The 19,682-nt window shown below is 48.4% G+C and overlaps 2 protein-coding genes across 3 annotated transcripts in view; one reads left to right on the top strand and one right to left on the bottom strand.

The window, feature by feature from the left end:
- Ent3 (equilibrative nucleoside transporter 3) overlaps nt 1-19,682 on the top strand; it is a 355,337-nt gene that overhangs the window by 79,182 nt on the left and 256,473 nt on the right. The window lies entirely within an intron of this gene.
- On the bottom strand, nt 6,698-7,171 carry LOC140219911 (uncharacterized). Its single transcript, XM_072290075.1, has one exon. It carries the CDS (start codon nt 7,169-7,171, stop codon nt 6,698-6,700), a length of 474 nt encoding a protein of 157 aa, XP_072146176.1.

Here is a 19,682-nt window from a genome sequence, read left to right as displayed (position 1 = left end):
GCCTTTGTGGGCGAGCGCCGGCATCGAGAGCGACACGGGAAGGCACTCGCGCGGCTGCGAGACGTCGTCTGGCTCCCGATTCCCTTCCGCCCAGCCTCGGCTCCAGGCCGCGCTTTGACGCCGACGTAAGAAAAGAAAGTGGAGAAGAGCGTAATGTACGAGGTCGCGAAGGAGACATCCAGAGCGTCGCGGAATCACCAATGACCCGCTGTGCTCGCCTGAAAAACGGCTGTGCGGGTTCTGTGGCAACGCGTTTTAATGTAGTTATGTCGCAGTTAGTCAGCGTTAGAGTCGCGCCTAGCAGGCGATCCGCTGCTCTGAGAAGTGCACTTCTGAGAGTCATAACTATGTCGGCCGTTGGCCCGTCTCTGCGCAAGTTTCGAGACACTTACGATCGACTCGTTGTTTAGGGCGTGCTGAAGCTTGTATTCAAATGACCTGGAGGAGTTTAAGGTGAGACTATGCTTACGCGTGCTCAATCGCCCACTTACACTCTTTATCCTTTCGGGAATCTGGTTGGATTGCTCCTGTGGTGTGCGTCTTGTTTTAAAATTATTCGTCGTCACCGTCACTCTCATAATCAGTAGCCTACAACGATACCCATTTACTCACTTCATGTGCCGGTGGAACTCCTTCAGAGTAGCTGTTCCTTCAGCGCTCCCAATCCGCCGAAGGCTGCCGCTGCTGCTGTGCTCATGCGCACGCGTTCACATTTCATTGGCGTGTTATTTTTATTTTGTTCCTCTAATTTGCTTGAAAGAGTACAGTGAAAAGCGGGAATCCATAAGCTAAATGTGCTTTGTAATATACGCGGCAATTATTTTTAAGTCTCGCGAAATTTTCAAAATGTTGCCTGTTGCAGATAACATAATCGTAGTTCTTGAGCTGGATCGTTCAGACAAGCGGGTATTACTTGCACGAGAAAGCGAAACACATACTCTACTAATTAACAAAAGTTCACTAATTAGCTTCTTACGGCACATATTGCACTTTACGAATTGTAGCCGGTAAGCTTGCAAAGCGTATTCATTAACAATTAATTTCCACAATGACACCAATTTGGAGATATGCGCCATCAAACTCGCATCAAAAAATGCACTGTTGTTCCTGTGACTTTTTTAACGAAACGCTTTTTTATGCACTGATGCCCCAAAGTAACTGAAATGCTCACGTAACCCGCCGTGGTTGCTCAGTGGCTATGGTGTTGGGCTGCTGAGCACGAGGTTGCGGGATCGAATCCCGGCCACGGCGGCCGCATTTCGATGGGGGCGAAATGCGAAAACACCCGTGTACCTAGATTTAGGTGCACGTTAAAGATCCCCAGGTGGTCTAAATTTCCGGAGTCCTCCACTACGGCGTGCCTCATAATCAGAAAGTGGTTTTGGCGCGTAAAACCCCATAATTAATTAATTTATTTATTGAAATGCTCACGTAGGTTGTGCCACAGTTTGGGAAACAATATTGATTGGCAAATAGGTCCGAATTTTTGAAAAGGATTGGGAGTGGACAGAAAGAGGAAGGCCATGAATTTGAACGTGATGAAATGTCGCGGAGAGCTGTGCATTTCTAATGATGTTCGTTTTCATAGTTCACAAAATAAAATGACTGCGAGAGGGGCGAAGACGGGTCAAGCAGCTTCGTATGTGACTTCGCACACACAAAGATCAGTCTCGTGTCGCGGGTACCAAGCGTAGTCTGGCTTGGAGGCAAACCTTTAACCACTGTCGACAGCACCGATGTGCTAGGGATAACTCCAAGACCTTAATGGGGCGTAAGTTTGGCCGGAGAAGATTGCGATAACAACGAAACTGTCTCCCTCAGCGGTGGTAACATGGATACAATTGTCGTTCACACGATTTCTGCCATGAGGTTTTAAATGCAACTTGCGTATCCTATCCAGCTTTCACGAATTTTTCAAATTTAGTAATAAAATGTACCTTTATCGCGGACCGACGCAGCCCAACACCTAAGCAAGCTAACACACCGTGTGACATTAGAGAAGTGGCGCACACCTGAATTCACCCAAGATCGATTGCATTCCCTCGACCCCTCTATGAAACTGCGGCTGTTACCAGGGCTTCCTCGAAATGAGGAAACAATGCTTTGCCGCTTACGCTTGGGCGTCGCATTCATCAATGCATTACGTTTTTAATTGGAATGGCTGATAGCGCCGACTGCCATGCCTGCGGTGTCGAGGAAACTAGAACATCTACTGTGCTACTGCCCATCGTTTGAAAACGAAAGACATGACCTCTGCACAGCTCTCAATCAGCTAGATAGAACACCGTCCACCTTGAACAAGATCTTGGGACCATGGCCTCGCACATCGCAGCTACAAAAGGCCACAAAAGCGCTGCTGCGACATTTGAAAGCTACTGGATTGAGTCAGCGTCTGTGATCCGGACTGAGTGACCGAACGATATCCCCAGTAGACTTTCTCTTCTTTTAATCTTTCCGTCTCTTTTTCCCTTTCCCCAGTGTAGGGTAGCCAATCGGGCTCGGTCCTGGTTAACCTTCCTACCTTTCCTTTATCATTTGCTCTCTCTCTAGTAATAAAATGCAATGCTGCGTTAAAACGCTTAAATTGTTGTGCCATTTCAGAACTACATCTTTCCATTACTGCGCACTTTGCAAACGGATACGTGGACCGTTCGAGTTGAAGTCCTTTTCTCGCACTGAATGCCGAGCGAGAAAAATTTATGGAAAGACCTGCTCTGCATAAGAAAGTAAACTGGTCAATAAAAAGAAGACGGTAGACTGATTAGAATGCTCGTTAAACGTATTTCGCTGTGTTCGAAATACCTGCAGTATGCATGAAGGGCTTTATGGAGCGATTAATGTGGGGCTGGTGCTCATACCAACGACTCCGGCGTCGGCAGTCTAGGCGACTCGGAAGGAGGAACGCTATTTGCGATCAGCACAGGTTGTGATTGCTACCGATTCAGTGACCCGAGTTCTGTGATGCCTCTGTTGACAAGGATATTTTTTTTTCCGCGGGCTCGTAACGGAACAAAGTGCTCTTCGCGCATAGGTGCACGTTCAGTAGTTACGTTTCATTACATATGTATTGTCGGAATGCGGTGGACACCAATTTTTGTCTGTTTATAATGAATTTGTAATGCGAAACGAGAGGTTTCTCGCTTGTTGGGGTCAAGAGTGATTTAAGTACAAATGGTCCCACAGACGAATTCGAACTGCTGTGCTATCGGTGGTGACCACCTAACAATCACTTTATTTTTATTTTTACACTTTCTTTCTTTCCTTCTTTCTTTCTTTCTTTCTTTCTTTCTTTCTTTCTTGTAACTTGCCAGGCGAGGCTGATGTAACTGACAGTATTAGTGCTAATAGCATTGGAATGTTCAGCATTTTATAAATTTAAGCTGGAAACTGAATAAAGATTAAGACATTTCTTAGCATTTTATATTATATAGATGTTGGTAGCGACCACCACCCTAAATGACCTTACTTACGCCGGATTTCATGTCTCGACAAGTGTATCGCCAAAGTTCAGTAGCAAATCAACGGCATTTCAATGCCTGTCGCTTTTCAACGAGATTCAATGAGGACACTGCACTACGCGCACCGCCACGGATACGGTCGGTCGCTGTCGAAGGACATCATGATAGGAGAAAAAGAAATAGAAGTCGTCCATGTTCATTCGTGACTCGTAGGACACGACACATCTGTTTCAACAGTGACATACGCACACAAAATAGGAAAGCTTCTGAACTCTAGCTTTCTTTAACATTTTCGTGGATCTATTTACCAAAAGAATTAAAGAGAGAACGACACACACGATGTAATCTAACAGAATGCTTCGGGAGATATTTCCACAAAGGAGACATCGCTGGCGACTGTACGTCGGGTTCACATTACAAAATGGACTCGGAGTTCTGAAACAAGTTGGGTGTGCTGGATAGATAAAGATGAATGGCTATGCAGGGTTAGTTGCTCGTTTCTGTGTTTGTGTACGTGTTCGGTCTCTCGACACATGTCCAGCATGAAAAGAAAGGACAATACATGCAAAATATGTCTTTCATCCCCCTTTTGCGAGATGAGGTAAGCAGAGCTGCCAAGCCAGAACTGCGCAGCGCTTGGAGATCTACAGGCCGTGACCGGACAGCTGTCATAGCGCGGAGGAAAGCGGTTGTCAGCTTTGGCAGAAATGCTGCGCGGTTGTCTGTAATTTTGTCGATGTTCCACGATGTCTCGATATTGCACGGTGCACTGCTTGCACCTTGAGTACACCTAGTCGGGCCATTAAGGGGCAGCGCCGTTCCTGCGACGACTCGCTTCCCGCCGATGGGCGATTCATGAAAAGGCTCCGAATGTGAGTACGGCTACCGTCCCGGTGATCGTTCCGGCTGCCGCGAACCAAGGCGTAAAAAGGGCGTAAGGCGTGGCGATGTTCTGGCGTGGAGGGCGCCAAAGGCTAACGCAGCAAATTGACCGGTGGTGGATCCATTCGGTAAACTCGCAAACTCGACATGCTTGCTAGCTTGCCGTAGTAGGTAGCAGAAGTTAAAGCTTCATATCAGCTAATGTCTCAAAAATACGATGAAATACTGAGTCGTCAAGTTGCCCTGCAAAAGGAAATAACCAGCTTGAAGAACAAAGTCTCTAAACTCGAGGACGATGCAATTCCAAGCGACATTCAGCGACTCAGAGCCTCGGTAAATGACCTTGAATGGCGCAGCAGGAAGTTGAATGTTGAGTTGCATGGAATACCGGTAACTGATAATGAAAACCTCCTAACAAAGGTAAATGAAGCATCAAAATTGGTGAGCGTGTCAGAGCTGACCGCGAGTGACGTCGTGGTATTACATAGGTTGTCTTCGAGACAAGGCAAAGTACTCTGAATCGTTGTGCGATTTTCACGGGTGTCCCTGCGAGACAGATGAATTGAAAAGCGCAAACTTTCACGAAACATGAGCTAAATATTTCAATCTGTGAAAACATGACCGCGCAGAACCGACAGCTGCTGCGCCGCGTGAGAGAATGGGCGAGTGCAAGTGACTAGCGCTTCGCGTGGCATGCGAACGGGAAAATTCTTGCTCGAAAGAGAGTACGAGTCTGTGGTTGTCATCCGCTGCACGACTGACCTCGATAAACTGTGCAGCAGCTGAAGTATGCAGCTAACCTATCTCTTCATCTGTGTTGCTTTTCATGGACTGAGTAAATTGATCTAACTTAAATACAATCGTCCGAAACCACGGTTCAAATTGCTGCAGTTGTATACATTTTAACATTAGATCTGGCAGAAACAAGAGAAACGAACTTCATAGTTTTTTTTTTTTTTGCGAAATGAATGCTAGTTTAGTGTTGTCATGTTTTCCGAAACGTGGTTTGTTTTGGAAGACGATGTGTATAATTTTCCTGGTTAAAATTTTTTTTTACGTGAGCTGCCGTGATCAAGGTGGCGGAGGTGTCTCAATACTTCCTTCAAATTTATTTAACTCGGAGCTTCTATCTGAATTATGTGGCACTAACCAGCACTGTGAAACTGTTGTTGTTAAATGCAGCAATCTGATTTTCTGTGTTTGCTACCGGCCGCCATCAGGAAATTATTTGCTGCTTTTATCGTATTTAGATTCACTGTTAGAATTCGTTAACGTCAACAATTATCAAGTAGTTCTTGGAGGTGACTTAAATATGTATGTGATTGCTCAAAATAGCATGAAACCAGAATTGGAATCTCTGTTAAATATGCATCTCTGTCAAAACGTTATTACATCACCTACGCGAGTTGCGGCAACATGTGAGACTGCATTGTACTTGTTCACAACTAACTTTGAAATGTCTTCTGTAAAACCTGGTGTTTTAGTATGCACAATTAGTGATCACTTACCTGCGTTCATATTCGTTGCCATACAGTTGAAAAACGAGAACAACCGCATCAAGCGTTTTCTTAACGGCTCATAAATGCTACCACATTGTCTGCATTCCTAGACTGTCTTGCCTGTATTTCTTGGGATGATGGGTCTAAAGAAAAAAAAAACGCAGATGTGGCTTATGACAAGTTCATACAAACATTTATGAAAATATACTATGCATATTTGTCGGTGAAAACGTTCAAGCCCACCAAAAGATCTCGCAAGCCACGGATACATAAGCACCTGCTTGAGGTCATAAATAAAAGAGACTGGTTGTACTGTTCGTTCATGCGAACTAAATCGCCGGAAGCATTGAAAGCATTTAAGGGATACACAAACTACTTCACAAAACAATTAAGGGTTTCTGAGAAACATTATCACTTTATTTTCTTCAACTCATCGGTAGGACACTCCGATAAAATTTGGAGGACACTCGCTTCGGTAACTGGAGCCACGCTAGAAAAAAACGACTGCACTTCTAAAAGACAGCATTCAACTAAAACGGATTGATTTTAACGCGACAGCGTTAAGGAGCTCGTGTCGCAGAAAAGCCGGTGTCGTCGGTGTCGGCGTCCGCGGCGTTAGCCGTGAGCGAAAAATCCCGGCAGGCAATTCATAAATAAAAACAACTTGCAAACATGGGCTGCGTGGGAATCGAACCAGGGTCTCCGGAGTGTGAGGCGGAGACGCTACCACTCAGCCACGAGTTCTTTTTTTTTCTTTATTGCATGGAATTATCAGTACTGTCAAACGAATGCAGTTACATTACATATGAAGCCTACAAGAGAAACAAATTCACAGATAGTATACAGTCCAATGACAGTTCAAAATTCTGGCAAACAAACACAAGCGTCCAGACGTGAAATCCATTCAGGGACGGGATCATATGTAGCCACCACACTACGGACTTGAGCAGTCTCTTCTCGGAAGATAGACCTTGTCGAGCGAGGTGGCTCGGCATGTCTGTCGATCATTCGACTTCTCCATAATGAATAAAGTCCTAATAACATAAACAAATCATATGGTGTATTACTGACTGTCTTTTTGAACGGAAGGAACCGGATACCATAACATGTGAGAGGAAAGTCTTTATTGATAGTTCTTTGTAAAATGTCCCAAAAAAGAAATGCGTCACGACAAAGTATAAAGCAATGTTCTATTGTCTCAGGTTGATTGCAAAGCCTACAATTTGTCTTCCAAGGTACATACAGTCCTTTTTCCTGAAGCCACGTTTTAACTGGCAGTGTGGAGGTGTGCAGCTTAAAGAAAAACGTTTCCGCTGCTGGCGCTATGCACATTCTACGGACACGGCAAAGAACATCTTGACCAAATAGAGACAGATATGGCTTTCGGTACAGAGGTTCAGGGAAAAGGTTCAGGGAAAAGCCACGAGTTCGATGCTTCAAAGCGGTACAAAAGCGCCTCTAGTGAATGCGGTGTTGTCTTAGAAACGTGCCGTAGAAACTTATACTGCGGTGTGTATCGGTAATTATGAGCATGTAACTTACAGAAGTTGCAGTTACACGAGTAGCGAAGTACGTTTCCGCTACATTTCTTCTGCGCTTTCCGCACACGCAGAACCATCTTGCGGCAAACACAGAAGACCCCCTCCTCTCAATGTAAGGCGCTGCCCCGACAGGTGGCGCGCCACGCGCGCATTGGGGCTGTGCGGGGACCGGTGCGAGGCGCGCCGCGGCCCCGACTCCCTCTCCCCTGACGACGCTTCGCCGTGCTCTCTCACGGGTTGAAGAATCAAGCGTCCTTCCTTTCTTTAGATCACTATCTATATATCTCTCTGCCCGTGCCGATCACGACGTTTGGCTGGCGTAGATCGTTTCCCCCTCCGAGACACCGAGTTCTTTGGTTCGTTCCGCTTGCTCAGGCGCACGTTTCGTTGCCGCGCCGAACGCTGCGTTGCTCGACGCTCACCGCGTGATTGGTGGGTGCAAAGTCTGATGCGGGGCGCCTCGTAAGTGATCGCTGCGCCGTAGCGCATTGTCTTACACCCCTTGGCGGGTCGACGGGAACGCTTTCGCGTTTCACTCTTGAAGGCGAAGCTTAAGCGTCCTCCAATTTTTGCTAACGCTTTTACGAATTCTTTCTGTCCCTTGGTGGGTATCCGATAATATCAACCTCTCGCATATGAACTCGCCTGTTAGAAAGAGAGAGAGAGAGAGAGAAGGGAAGAAGGATAGGCCGGGAGGTTAACCAGACTGAGTCCAGTTTGCTACCCTACACGTGGGGAGGGGGATGGGGAGTGAAAGAGAGAGAACTTAGGTGTAGGATGTCTATAGTCGGGCACTGAAGTCTGTTGCCTTCAGGTAGTGAAAAAGCGCTCGAACTGCTTTCTGGGCTAATGAACTGTGAGGCCAGGCTCCCAAGATCTTCGCTTCCGTAAATGGCCTGTCATCCAGTCTATTCAAGGCACACTGGAGAGTCTCACGTTGATTATCGAAGCGAGAAGAGTGGCACAGAAGATGATTGATGGTCTCTTCACACTTGCACGTAGCGCACATTGGTGAATCCGCCATTCCAATACGATAGCTGTAGGAGTTGGTGAATGCTACTCCTACCCACAGCCGACACAGCAGTGTTGCGTTCACAAAGCAGGAAGTCCTTTTTTCCTTTTATTTCTTAAGTAGCTGCAGAGCTACTGATGCATTCCGCATTCTAATAGCGTTGGTAAAATTTGTTATTGAAACAATTCCACCTTGTTTAGAGTGCATTTTTAGTCCATGTTTATCTTCAGGCGTATTCCCGCGTACCATGCAGACGGCAAAGGTCAAAGTAATATTAAATAAAAAGGCAGTAAGAATGGTATTTCAAACTACCGCTCCCTATCAGTGCTGCATGTTCTTTTCAAGGAGGCTTAGGCAAGGGGATCTTAACCAGGCTTTTTCATTTACTGATCAGTTCAATATGATAAGTCCTGCACAGTTTGGTTTCTGTAAAATAGGTCTACTGAATTAACCCTGCTGACCCAAGAGGAATATATATATGTATTACAAAGACTTGAGGAAAAGAACCCCGCAGGGGCGTCTGCGTCAGCAGGCGTTTGGTGTGTTGCGACACCACGTATCCGAGAACACGAGAGTTGGACCCTCCCGCGTGTAGCCGTGCGCGGCTTAGCCGTGTCTGGGGAAAAGGGGATCCTGGAGGTTGAGCCGATGCTGGGTGTTTGGACCTTTAAGGCCCCCCGGCGGAGGCAACACACCTCTTCGGCCTCGGCTTCACATAGACGGCACCTCCAGACTGACCCACCTGGAGGAAATCGGCAGTCGCCTTTTCCTGTCTCTCTCTTCCTACAACCTTCGTCTTTCCCTTACTTTCCACCTTTCCTGTCTCCTTCTCTCTTCTATTTACTTCCTTCTTCTTGGCGGCAAGAGTTAACCCTGTGTGGCTATCCAACCTTGGGTACACCATATTCGGTTATAGTGACGGCGTATGACTGGCGTCGTGCAGACTTGTATGCAAGCTCTGCCGCGTCCCCTCGTTGGGCTCCGTAGTGGGCGGTCGGCGCTGTTGCCGAATATATACATTTTTCATGGAAACTTCTTTCCCCTCCCTTGCTGATCGCCCTCAGAAACGAGGGCGCACCGAAGATGTCTTCAAGTTTTTGGACGCCAAACCCAGAATTTTCCCCGCTTCCACGTTATTCATTCCGAAAAGCCAAACAAAGCAGTGCGAAACATTTCACCATTCCTTGTTTCAAAGTCCCTGACTGATGTTTTTGGTCGAGGATACAAGGTGTCGAGGATGGCAAGCGGCGACCTCCTCATGGAGCTCCGCGATGTAAAACAATATGAGAAACTACCGCAACTAGTGTCATTTGGAGAGACCCCCATAACAGTAACCCCGCACCGTACAATGAACACCACCCGTGGTGTTGTGTCAGATGATGATTTGCTTGAGCTGACTGAAGCGGAACTCCTGGAGGGCTTCAGCGAACAAAATGTGATCAATGTCAGAAGAATTAAGATTAGGCGGGATGGTAAAGAGATTCAGACGAAGCACCTAATAATTACTTTTGGATCAAGTATCTTGCCCGAGTCAATCGAGGCCGGGTACATCAAGCTCCGTGCTAGGCCGTACGTGCCAAATCCACTCCGATGTTTCAAATGCCAGTGCTTCGGTCACAGCTCGCAGAGCTGCCAAGGCCGCCAAACATGTGCAAAATGCAGTGTCCACGAACACACATCTGAAGCTTGTGAGAATGCTCTCCACTGTGTAAACTGTGATGGGGAGCACGCCGCGTACTCACGGTCGTGCCCATCCTGGAAAAAAGAAAAGGAAATTGTAACAGTTAAAGTAAAGGAAAATATAAGTTTCAAGGAGGCACGCAGGCGGGTATTGTACCTGCCCAAGAAAACCTTTGCCGATGTGGCGCGTCAGGGGGCAGCGTCACAACGGCCTCCGGCGGCTGTCCGACCCACAAGCAGTGAGTCGACACCTACGCCAACTGCCCCCGCGGCGGTTGCAGCTAGCGCTGCTCCGCCAACCAAGCGAGACGGGGCCATCAACCCCGAAGGTGGGCGCAGCCGAGGCTGCCCCAACCTCCGAGGCCCCTTCCAGCGCTGGCAACGGCCAGCGCAGCCAAATCCCTCAGGGAGCTCCATCGACCTTCGTGGGCGCAGGTATCTTGCCTTCCGGGGCAGGACTCTCTCGGAAAACCTCTCGCTTGCAAGAGCTCTTCTCCGGCGTCTTACAGGAGGCAATGGACACTACACCTGTCCTCAAGGCGCACCAAACGCCTAAGGAGCGCCGAGACTCGCTCGAACACTTCAAAAAGGGCAGAACCCCTGTTGCAGGGCCTCGAAAGGGCTCTGTAATCTAAGGCATCCTTTCCGTTTCCGTAAACACAGCACCAATTTTCTTTAAATATGGATACACAAATCATCCAATGGAATGTCAGAGGTCTTCTCAGGAATCTTGATGATGTGCAAGAACTCATCCATAAACACAATCCAAAAGTGCTGTGTTTACAGGAAACACACTTAAAACCAAAACAAACAAATTTTCTTCGAGAGCACGTTACTTTTCGCAAAGATCGCGATGATGCTATCGCATCATCGGGCGGTGTTGCAATAGTAATTCAAAAAAGCATAGCCTGTCAACGTTTACAGCTACGAACGGCCCTTGAGGCAGTTGCGGTTCGAGTTATTCTGCTAAACAAACTGATCACTATTTGCTCACTTTATATACCCCCGCGTTATAAACTAAGCAAACATGAATTTCAGTCCTTTATAGATGAATTGCCAGAACCCTATGTTGTTCTTGGCGATTTCAATGCACATAACTACCTGTGGGGCGACCCTCGTATAGATGCGCGAGGACGTCTTGTCGAACAGTTCCTTTTTTCTTCTGGTGCGTGTCTGTTGAATAAGAAGGAACACACATATTACTCTCTTGCAAACAGAAGCTATTCTTCCATAGATCTTAGCATAGTCTCCTCGTCTGTACTGCCTGAACTTGAATGGGAAGTTACCGACAACCCTTACGGCAGCGACCACTTCCCTATACTGCTAAGATCACCAAAAGAAAACGAATATCCACCACACGCCCCTAGGTGGAAGATAGAGACAGCTGATTGGGAGAAATTTCGATCTCTTACTAGTATCTCATGGGCTGACCTGTCTTCGTTAGGAATTGATGCTGCAGTCGAGTTCTTTACAGCATTCATAATAGATGTCGCATCTAAATGCATATCAGAAGCAAAAGGCTTGGCCTACAAACGGCGTGTCCCGTGGTGGAACGACGATTGTAAGATCGCTCGAGAAAAACAGAACAGGGCGTGGGGGTTGCTACGCGCTTCTCCCACTGCGGAGAATCTTAGCAACTTTAAAAAAGTAAAATCCCAAGGCAGGCGAGCCCACCGACAGGCCAGACGAGAAAGTTGGCAGAAGTTTCTATCGAGTATTAACTCGTTCAGAGATGAGGCCAAAGCCTGGAACAGGGTCAATAGGATAAGAGGGCGACAAGCATATGCACTCCCTTTGGTAAACACAGAAGGCGATACCCTACAAGATCAGGCGGACTCACTTGGGGAGCACTTTCAGAGCGTGTCAAGTGCCAACCATTACTCGAAATCCTTTCTGAAATATAAACAAATAGAAGAATGTAAGCCACTCATGAGAAAATGTCAACAGAATGAACCATACAACTGTCCTTTTAGTATTGCCGAGTTGAGAGCTGCCTTGAGCGCATGCAAGAGCTCTGCACCGGGATCTGACAGAATCATGTATAAAATGATCCAAAACTTACATAAAGACACCCAAGTTACACTAGTCACAATTTTCAACACAATTTGGGCTACAGGATACCTCCCGGTTGCATGGAAAGAAGCCATTGTGATCCCGGTTTTGAAACAAGGCAAAGATCCTTCCTCAGTGGCAAGTTACCGCCCTATAGCCCTGACAAGTTGCCTTTGTAAGGTACTTGAAAAAATGATTAATCGGCGACTCATTTATTTCCTTGAACAGAGCAAAATGCTTGATCCTTATCAGTGTGGCTTCCGAGAAGGGCGCTCCACAACTGACCATCTTGTACGTGTAGAAGCAAATATCCGAGACGCATTTGTACATAAACAGTTTTTCTTATCCATATTCCTCGATATGGAGAAGGCGTACAATACGACGTGGCGTTACGGAATCTTAAGAGACTTGTCAGAAATGGGCATCCATGGTAATATGCTAAACTTAATAGAAAGCTATCTGTCCAGTCGTACCTTCCGGGTAAAAGTCGGTAATGTACTTTCGCGTCCTTTTACGCAAGAAACGGGTGTACCCCAAGGAGGCGTGCTCAGCTGCACACTCTTCATTGTGAAGATGAGCACGCTTCGCGCTTCATTACCACCGGCAATCTTTTATTCTGTTTACGTGGACGACATACAAATAGCTTTCAAATTCTGTAACCTCGCTGTATGCCAGAGACAAGTACAGCATAGCCTGAACAAAGTGTCAATGTGGGCAGACAGGAATGGATTTAAGATCAATCCTAACAAAAGCTCTTGTGTCCTTTTTACAAGAAAGAGAGGAATGATCCCAGACCCTTGCTTAGAACTGGGCGGACAACAAATACCTGTAAACAAAGAGCACAAGTTTCTAGGTGTTATACTTGACTACAGACTCACTTTCGTCCCCCACATTAAACATCTTAAAGAAAAATGTCTGAAAACAATGAACATGATGAAACTTCTATCCCAGACTACATGGGGTAGTGAAAGGAAGTGTTTAATGAATCTCTATAAAAGCCTCATACGATCGCGACTAGACTATGGTGCCGTGATTTATCACTCTGCCGCCCCGAGCGCACTAAAGATGCTAGACCCAGTGCACCATCTAGGAATCCGACTGGCCACTGGCGCTTTCAGAACGAGTCCCATACAAAGCTTATATGTAGAATCGAATGAGTGGTCACTTCATCTGCAGAGAACATACATCAGCCAAGCATATTTTCTGAAAGTCCACTCAAATCCTCAACATCCGTGTTTTAATACCGTTAATGACATGACATATGCTACACTTTTTCGCAATCGTCCCTCCGTAAGACAGCCTTTCTCGCTGCGTGTGAGGGAGCTTAGTGATGAAATGCATGTCCCACTCCTCGAGCTCCGCCTAATGCCTCCAGCTAAGCTGCTACCTCCTTGGGAGTGGCAGATGATAAAATGTGATATATCTTTCATGCAGGTTACAAAACACGCTCCAGAGATTGAAATCCAGATGCATTTCCGGGAACTGCAATACAAACACTCCTGCACGGAGTTTTACACAGACGCATCGAAGTCACGCGAAGGGGGTGTCATATGCAGCCGTCGGTCCATCCTTCTCGGAATCCGATTTACTGCATCCGGAAACTAGTATCCTCACGGCTGAGGCCTACGCAATATTGTCGACCGTGAAGCATATAAGGAAATCAAAACTCAAAAAATCAGTTATATATACGGACTTCCTTAGTGTTGTGAAGTCTTTGATGTCGTTTTGTAAGCACAAAAATCCTATAATAATTGAACTCTATTCCGTCTTATGTAAAGCATATGTATCTAACCAGCATGTGATTATATGCTGGGTGCCTGGCCATAGGGGCATCCAGGGTAACGTTCTAGTGGACCAGATGGCCACATCAATTGAATCACACACTGTTAATTCTACCGCTGCAGTCCCTGTCACAGACCTGACACCTTTCTTAAGAAGGAAACTGCGAAACTACTGGCAGCGCTTGTGGAACCTGGAAACAAATAATAAGCTGCATGTAATAAAGCCACAATTAGGTTTCTGGCCTCCTGTAACAAAATCACGCCGGACAGATGTCCTATTCTGTCGTCTAAGAATAGGACACACTTTTGGCACGCATAACTTTTTACTCGCTGGAAATGAGCCTCCAACCTGTGGTAGATGCGGGGAGAGGCTGGCCGTTCTCCACGTCCTCCTGGAGTGTCGGGAAGCCGAATATGACAGAAAGAAACATTTTCCCTTAGCATACCGGCAGCACATCCCCCTTCATCCTGTTATGTTACTCGGTGCAGAACCGCTCTTTGATACCAGCGCAGTCCTAGGTTTCTTGAAAGATGTTGTATTACATGTAATTAGTCCATACGTTCGTAGCGCCTCCTCTCTATAGAAGATAGCGCTGTGATAGTTGTTTCGCATAGCGCATGCCTCTCGTCCCTTGGGTTCAACGGCTCTGGCGAGGCAGTAGTGCTCTTAGAAAATTTTAGCATCTCACATATTTTGTACATTGCATCAATTTTTCCAATGCATTCTAGTGTTCATAGTATTCGTCATTAGTCATCGCCATAATTTTATAGCACGTAGATTTTACGCACTTTACTGCGACTATTTTTAGGCCACTTTACAGCCAAGTCACATCTTCCATAATACATTAACATTACCACTTGTCATGGCGCTCTTTGGCCAAACCTGGCCCTTGCGCCACAAAACACCACACATCATCATTGAGGAAAAGAAAATGGTGCTTGGAATTTGTCGTCATTCTTCCAAAGCCTTCGGCCTGATAAATCACTACGTTTTACTTAAAAAACTCGATCGTTACAGCATTTGAGGCACAGCTTATTCTGTTATTACGTCCTGCCTTCAATAAAGTTCTCCATTCGTAGATATAGCCGAGGACCATTCCGAGTTCAAACCTGTAAAAACGGGAGTCCCGTAGGGGAGCATACTGGGTCCATCTCTTTTCATTTTATATATAAATGAAATAGCCAATGTTGATCCGTCTGCAAAGTGTGTAATTTACGCAGACGATATCAGCCTGTTTTTTGATGGTGGTGGTGGTAAAAACGTTTATTTCCTCTGAAAAGAGGGAGTTACATGGAGGGTGCTCTGGAGTCAGGCTTAGTGCCCTTCCCCTCACAAACACTAGGTGGAGTCCCTAGTACGGGACCCCAGTGGCTTCCGCTGCCGCCATAGCTCGTTCGACCATCGCCTTTTGGGCTTTCAGGTCGCAACAGGCGAGTAGGGTCGCCTCCCAGTCCTCCCGGGTGGGGTTTGGGTGTGGAGTAAAAGCAGGGTTGGAGGGGCACGCCCACACCATGTGGTAGAGGTCCGAGGACCTCTCCCCACAGTGCGGGCACTCCCCGGAGAAGGCAGGGTCAAAGTGCGTTAGCGAGGCCGGGCACATCATGGTGTTCGTGACAAGGCGGAGGAACAGGCGTTCCTCCGCTCTCGTTAATCCTTTACACGGGTGGGGGTACAGTTTATGTCTATCTTTGTATAATTGTGTTATTTCCTTGTAAGTGTAGGTCGGCGTGGCTTCCGCTACTTCTTCAGAGGAGGCGGGGGACGAGGTTGCCCGGTTAGAGAGCGCGCGGGCGGCTGCATCTGCTGCCTCGTTTCCTCCTAGCCCCGAGTGGGCCGGAGCCCAGACTATGAAGCGGTGGGATGGACCTCCTACGTACGAGCTATTTTGCAGTAGCCGGTAGGCCAGGTACGGGACCCAGCCCTGTTGGACGTTCCGACACGCCCCTCGCGAGTCGGTTATGATTGTCTTGGAATCGGAGTGTGTTGCCGCTAAAGCGATGGCGACTTCCTCTGCTTGAGTGACGCTTCGGGCTTTGAAGGTGAGCCCGTTCACCGTTTTGGACTCGTGGATCACTGCCGCCGTGTACCACCCGCCATGGTGCGGGCCGGATGCGTCCACATAGTATACCCCGGGTTTCCTTCCGTAGTGGTGAGCTAAGGCCTCTGCCCTGGCCCTGCGTCTACCCTCGTGGTCGTCCCTGGACATCTTAATTGGGAGTGGTCTTACGTGCAGGGCGTAACGCCATTCCTGAGAGAGTCTTACTCTCTCCTCGGTGAGAGTCGTGTGTTCTATGTGCAGACGGGCCAAAAGGCGGCGTCCTGACGGCGTCTGCGATAATCGCGTGTATTGACCTGTGAGGTGGGCTTCTCTAAGTTCATCGAAGGAGTTCGTCATACCCAGACCTTGGAGTCTCAGGTTAGACGTGGTTATCGGGAGGTCGAGGGCCTTCTTCGCCATTTTGCGTATTATCACCTCGATGATGTTCTGGTCGTGTTTGTTCAGGCGGAGATAGGGGGTCGAGTACAGGATTCTGCTTGTTACAAAGGCATTGGCCAGCCGCAAGGCGTCTTTGCTTCGCAGTCCCCCTTTCTTGTTCGAGACTCTGCGGACCATTCGGCCCACCTGATCTCCCACCTTCTTTAGTTTGTCGAGCGTGGTCGTCGCCAGCCGACGCTGGTGGATGAAAAGACCTAGGACTCTAATTTCTTTTCTTTCGGGTATCGGTTCCGATCCAAGTCTCAATTCTATCTTGTTTGTGCATTTTTTGTTGGGGCGAATGTGCACGAATTCGGATTTTTGAGGGGAGCAATGAAGGCCACATCTTTTCGCGTACTCGTTCGCCGCGGTGGCCGCCTCCTGCAGGCTGGCCTCCATTTCACCGAGAGAGCCCTGCGTGGCCCAAATGGAGATGTCGTCCGCGTACAGCGCGTGTTGCACACCCGGGACTTTCTCCAAGTGGACCGGCAGGTTCTTCATTGCCAAGTTGAAAAGCAAGGGGGATAGCACCGCTCCCTGTGGCGTCCCTCTCGTGCCTAATAGAAAGGGGCCGTGTTCCGCGTTCTGGATCTTCACGTAGGCCTGTCTGTCCGTGAGGAAGCGTTTTATATACTCGAAAGCGTTCCTGCCGCATCCCGTCTCTGATAGGTGTGTGAGGATCGCCTCGTGTGTCACATTATCGAAGGCTCCCTTCAGATCTAGGGCCAGCACTATCTTATCCCCGTTCGGATGTTCGATCGGGTTTAGTACCTCCCTGCTGAGCTGCAGCAGGATGTCCTGAGCCGATTTATTTGGCCTGAAGCCGTACATCGAGTCGGCGAAGACTCGCTTGTTTTCTAGGTACTCAGATAGTCTGTCTCTGACCATAGCTTCCATCAGTTTGCCCACGCACGAGGTGAGAGAAATAGGTCTTAGGTTATCCGTATCTATGGCCTTGCCCGCCTTGGGGATGAAAGTTATCAGCGCCGTCTTCCACTCCGTGGGAAATGGAGCTTCGCCCACCCAAATCGAATTAAAGTGTTCTAGGAGGGATTCGTATGTGCGGTCCGGCAGATTGGCTAGGAGTTTTACCGAGATCCCGTCCCTTCCTGGCGCGGTCCCGCGTTTCATCCTCGCTAGAGCGGCCTTGAGTTCGTATATTTTGAAAGGTTCGTCCAGCTCAGCATTTTGGGCTCCATTGTATCTGTAAGCGTCTCCCCTTGGATCTTGGGTTGTGGTCAGGTACTGGTCCCGAAGCTTCAGTGCAAGCTGGGCCGTATTTCCTTGAAATGCATGTACCGCTCTCTGCAGGTGCTTGTGCGTCTCGGTGCGCGTCTGGTTGGGATCTATGAGTGCCCGGAAGAGGCGCCATGTGTTCTTGCTAGACATCTGCCCAGCGGCCGCGTTGCACCTATCTACCCAGTTCGCGTCCGCGAGTTGCGCCGCGTACTCCGCCGCTTCTTTAGTGATTGCCGCGATCCGAGCTCTTAGCTTTCGGTTATGCTTCTGTCTACGCCATCTTTTGACCATGCTGCGTCTGGCTGCCCAGAGGTGGAGGAGGTGGGTGTCCACGTCCGTCACCGCCTCTGAGAGCTTTACCTGCGTTTCCGTCGAACGCAGGTTGATCAGCAGCTGTTTTGTCCAGGCTTGATATCCCTGCTCCTGGATGGAGCTTACCTCGTATTCCTTTCTAAATTTCGTCCAGTCCGGCAGCATAGTGTGCCCCGTAGGCCTGGTAAGGGGTTTCGTACGGATCGTTATGGTGATCAGGCAGTGGTCACTACCGAGAGTTTCCTCCGTATTCGTCCACTCCACTCGCCTCGCGTTTTTCGTGAAGGTTAAGTCGGGACACGTGTCCCTCTGCACCGAGTTCCCTATCCGCGTGGGGCACGCCGGGTCAGTGTGTAGGGTTAGACCTAACGCGGACGCCGCCTCCGCTAGCTTCCGTCCTCGTATGTCCTCTCGATGATAGCCCCATGAGGGACTCTGCGCGTTGAAATCTCCCATTACTAGTAACGGGTCTCGTCCTGCTTCCCTGGTAGCTCTGCTCAGGAGTGTGGAGAAGGTTACGTTTTTTGCTTTAGGTGGGCAGTACACGTTCAGGATGTGTAGCGGCGAATCCTCCTTTTTCAGTGGCAGAAGAGTCACCATCACGTGCGAAAAGCTGGTTTGTAATTCTAGATCTACCAAATTTGCAGTGTAGTTTTTGTGCACAAAGATGCACGTTAGGGGGTCGAGTTGGAACGTTTTGTAGTTTGTGAGGCTCACGTTCCCGCCAGGTTCCTGTACGGCCACTACTGCCGGAGTATGCTCGTACGTAGACAGGTGCATCCTAAGATCCGCTCTCTTAGTCCTCGATTTCAAGCCTCGACTATTCCACTGCGTTAATGTTATGGGACTCTTTTTAGTTTGTCTCGCCATGTTGTATCTGGAGATTGTTGTTATTCTGGAGGGGAAATTGCTCCTGGTGGTCTTCCTCCTCGTCCTCGCTTATCACCCTACGCATCCTGTAGGCTCGGGGAGTCTGGAGTCTCCTCGTGTTAGCGTATTTGCGAACCGTCATCGCTTTCGCTATCTGTTGTGAGACTATGGTGGGAATGGATTCTTGGACCCTTCTCATCATAGCTTCTAGTTTATTTTCAAGACTAGGTTCTGTGTCGCTTTCCATCGTCTCCTCTTGCTGAGGTGGCTGGGGTTTAGCTAGCGCACTTTCTAGTTTGCTCGTTAGCACCGCGATCTGCGCTTTTAGGGCTGCTATCTGGTTTCGTAACTCTGTTTCTACTGGGTTGGGTGTGGGTGGAGAGGAAGGTTTGGGAGGAGGAGGAGGAGAGGCGGTCCCACTCACCTGCCGCATCCCGTTCTGGACTATGCTGGCCCAGGTCTTCTTTTGCTTGGGTTGATCAGAAGTCGACTCCCTGCTAGGTGGAGGGGGCGGGCGATTCCCGCTTCCTCCCTTCTTCGTCTTCTTGTTTTTTTTTCTTCTTTTTCCTCCTCCTTTTCTCCTGATTGCTGGGTTGTTGCTGCGCGTTCGTGCGAAATTTCGCCGTGCAGTCTCTGGAGTTCGTGGCGTGTTCGCCGCCACACACCGCACATTTTGGGTTGCACAGGTGAGGGGACCGCACCCCCTCCACAAACGGGGCTAGCGTTCCGCAGAGTCCGCAGTTTTCTTGTCTCGGTGTCGGGCAGGTATCTGGCCTATGCCCCACCGTGCCGCACAAGTTACACGCTGGTATGGTGCGGCGGTACCTTGCTACCGGTATGACTTGCGCGTTGTACAGTACAGCTCTGGGCTTGTACTTG

Source organism: Dermacentor andersoni, chromosome 8 (assembly GCF_023375885.2).
Source record: "Dermacentor andersoni chromosome 8, qqDerAnde1_hic_scaffold, whole genome shotgun sequence".
NCBI lineage: Eukaryota > Metazoa > Arthropoda > Arachnida > Ixodida > Ixodidae > Dermacentor > Dermacentor andersoni.
Note: the sequence above shows the minus strand (reverse complement) of the source record. Positions and strands in the feature narration are given on the sequence as shown.

What these genes read in the sequence shown, in the direction of transcription:
- LOC140219911 (XM_072290075.1), bottom strand. Translation starts at nt 7,171, where the DNA reads ATGTGCATAGCGCCAGCAGCGGAAACGTTTTTCTTTAAGCTGCACACC.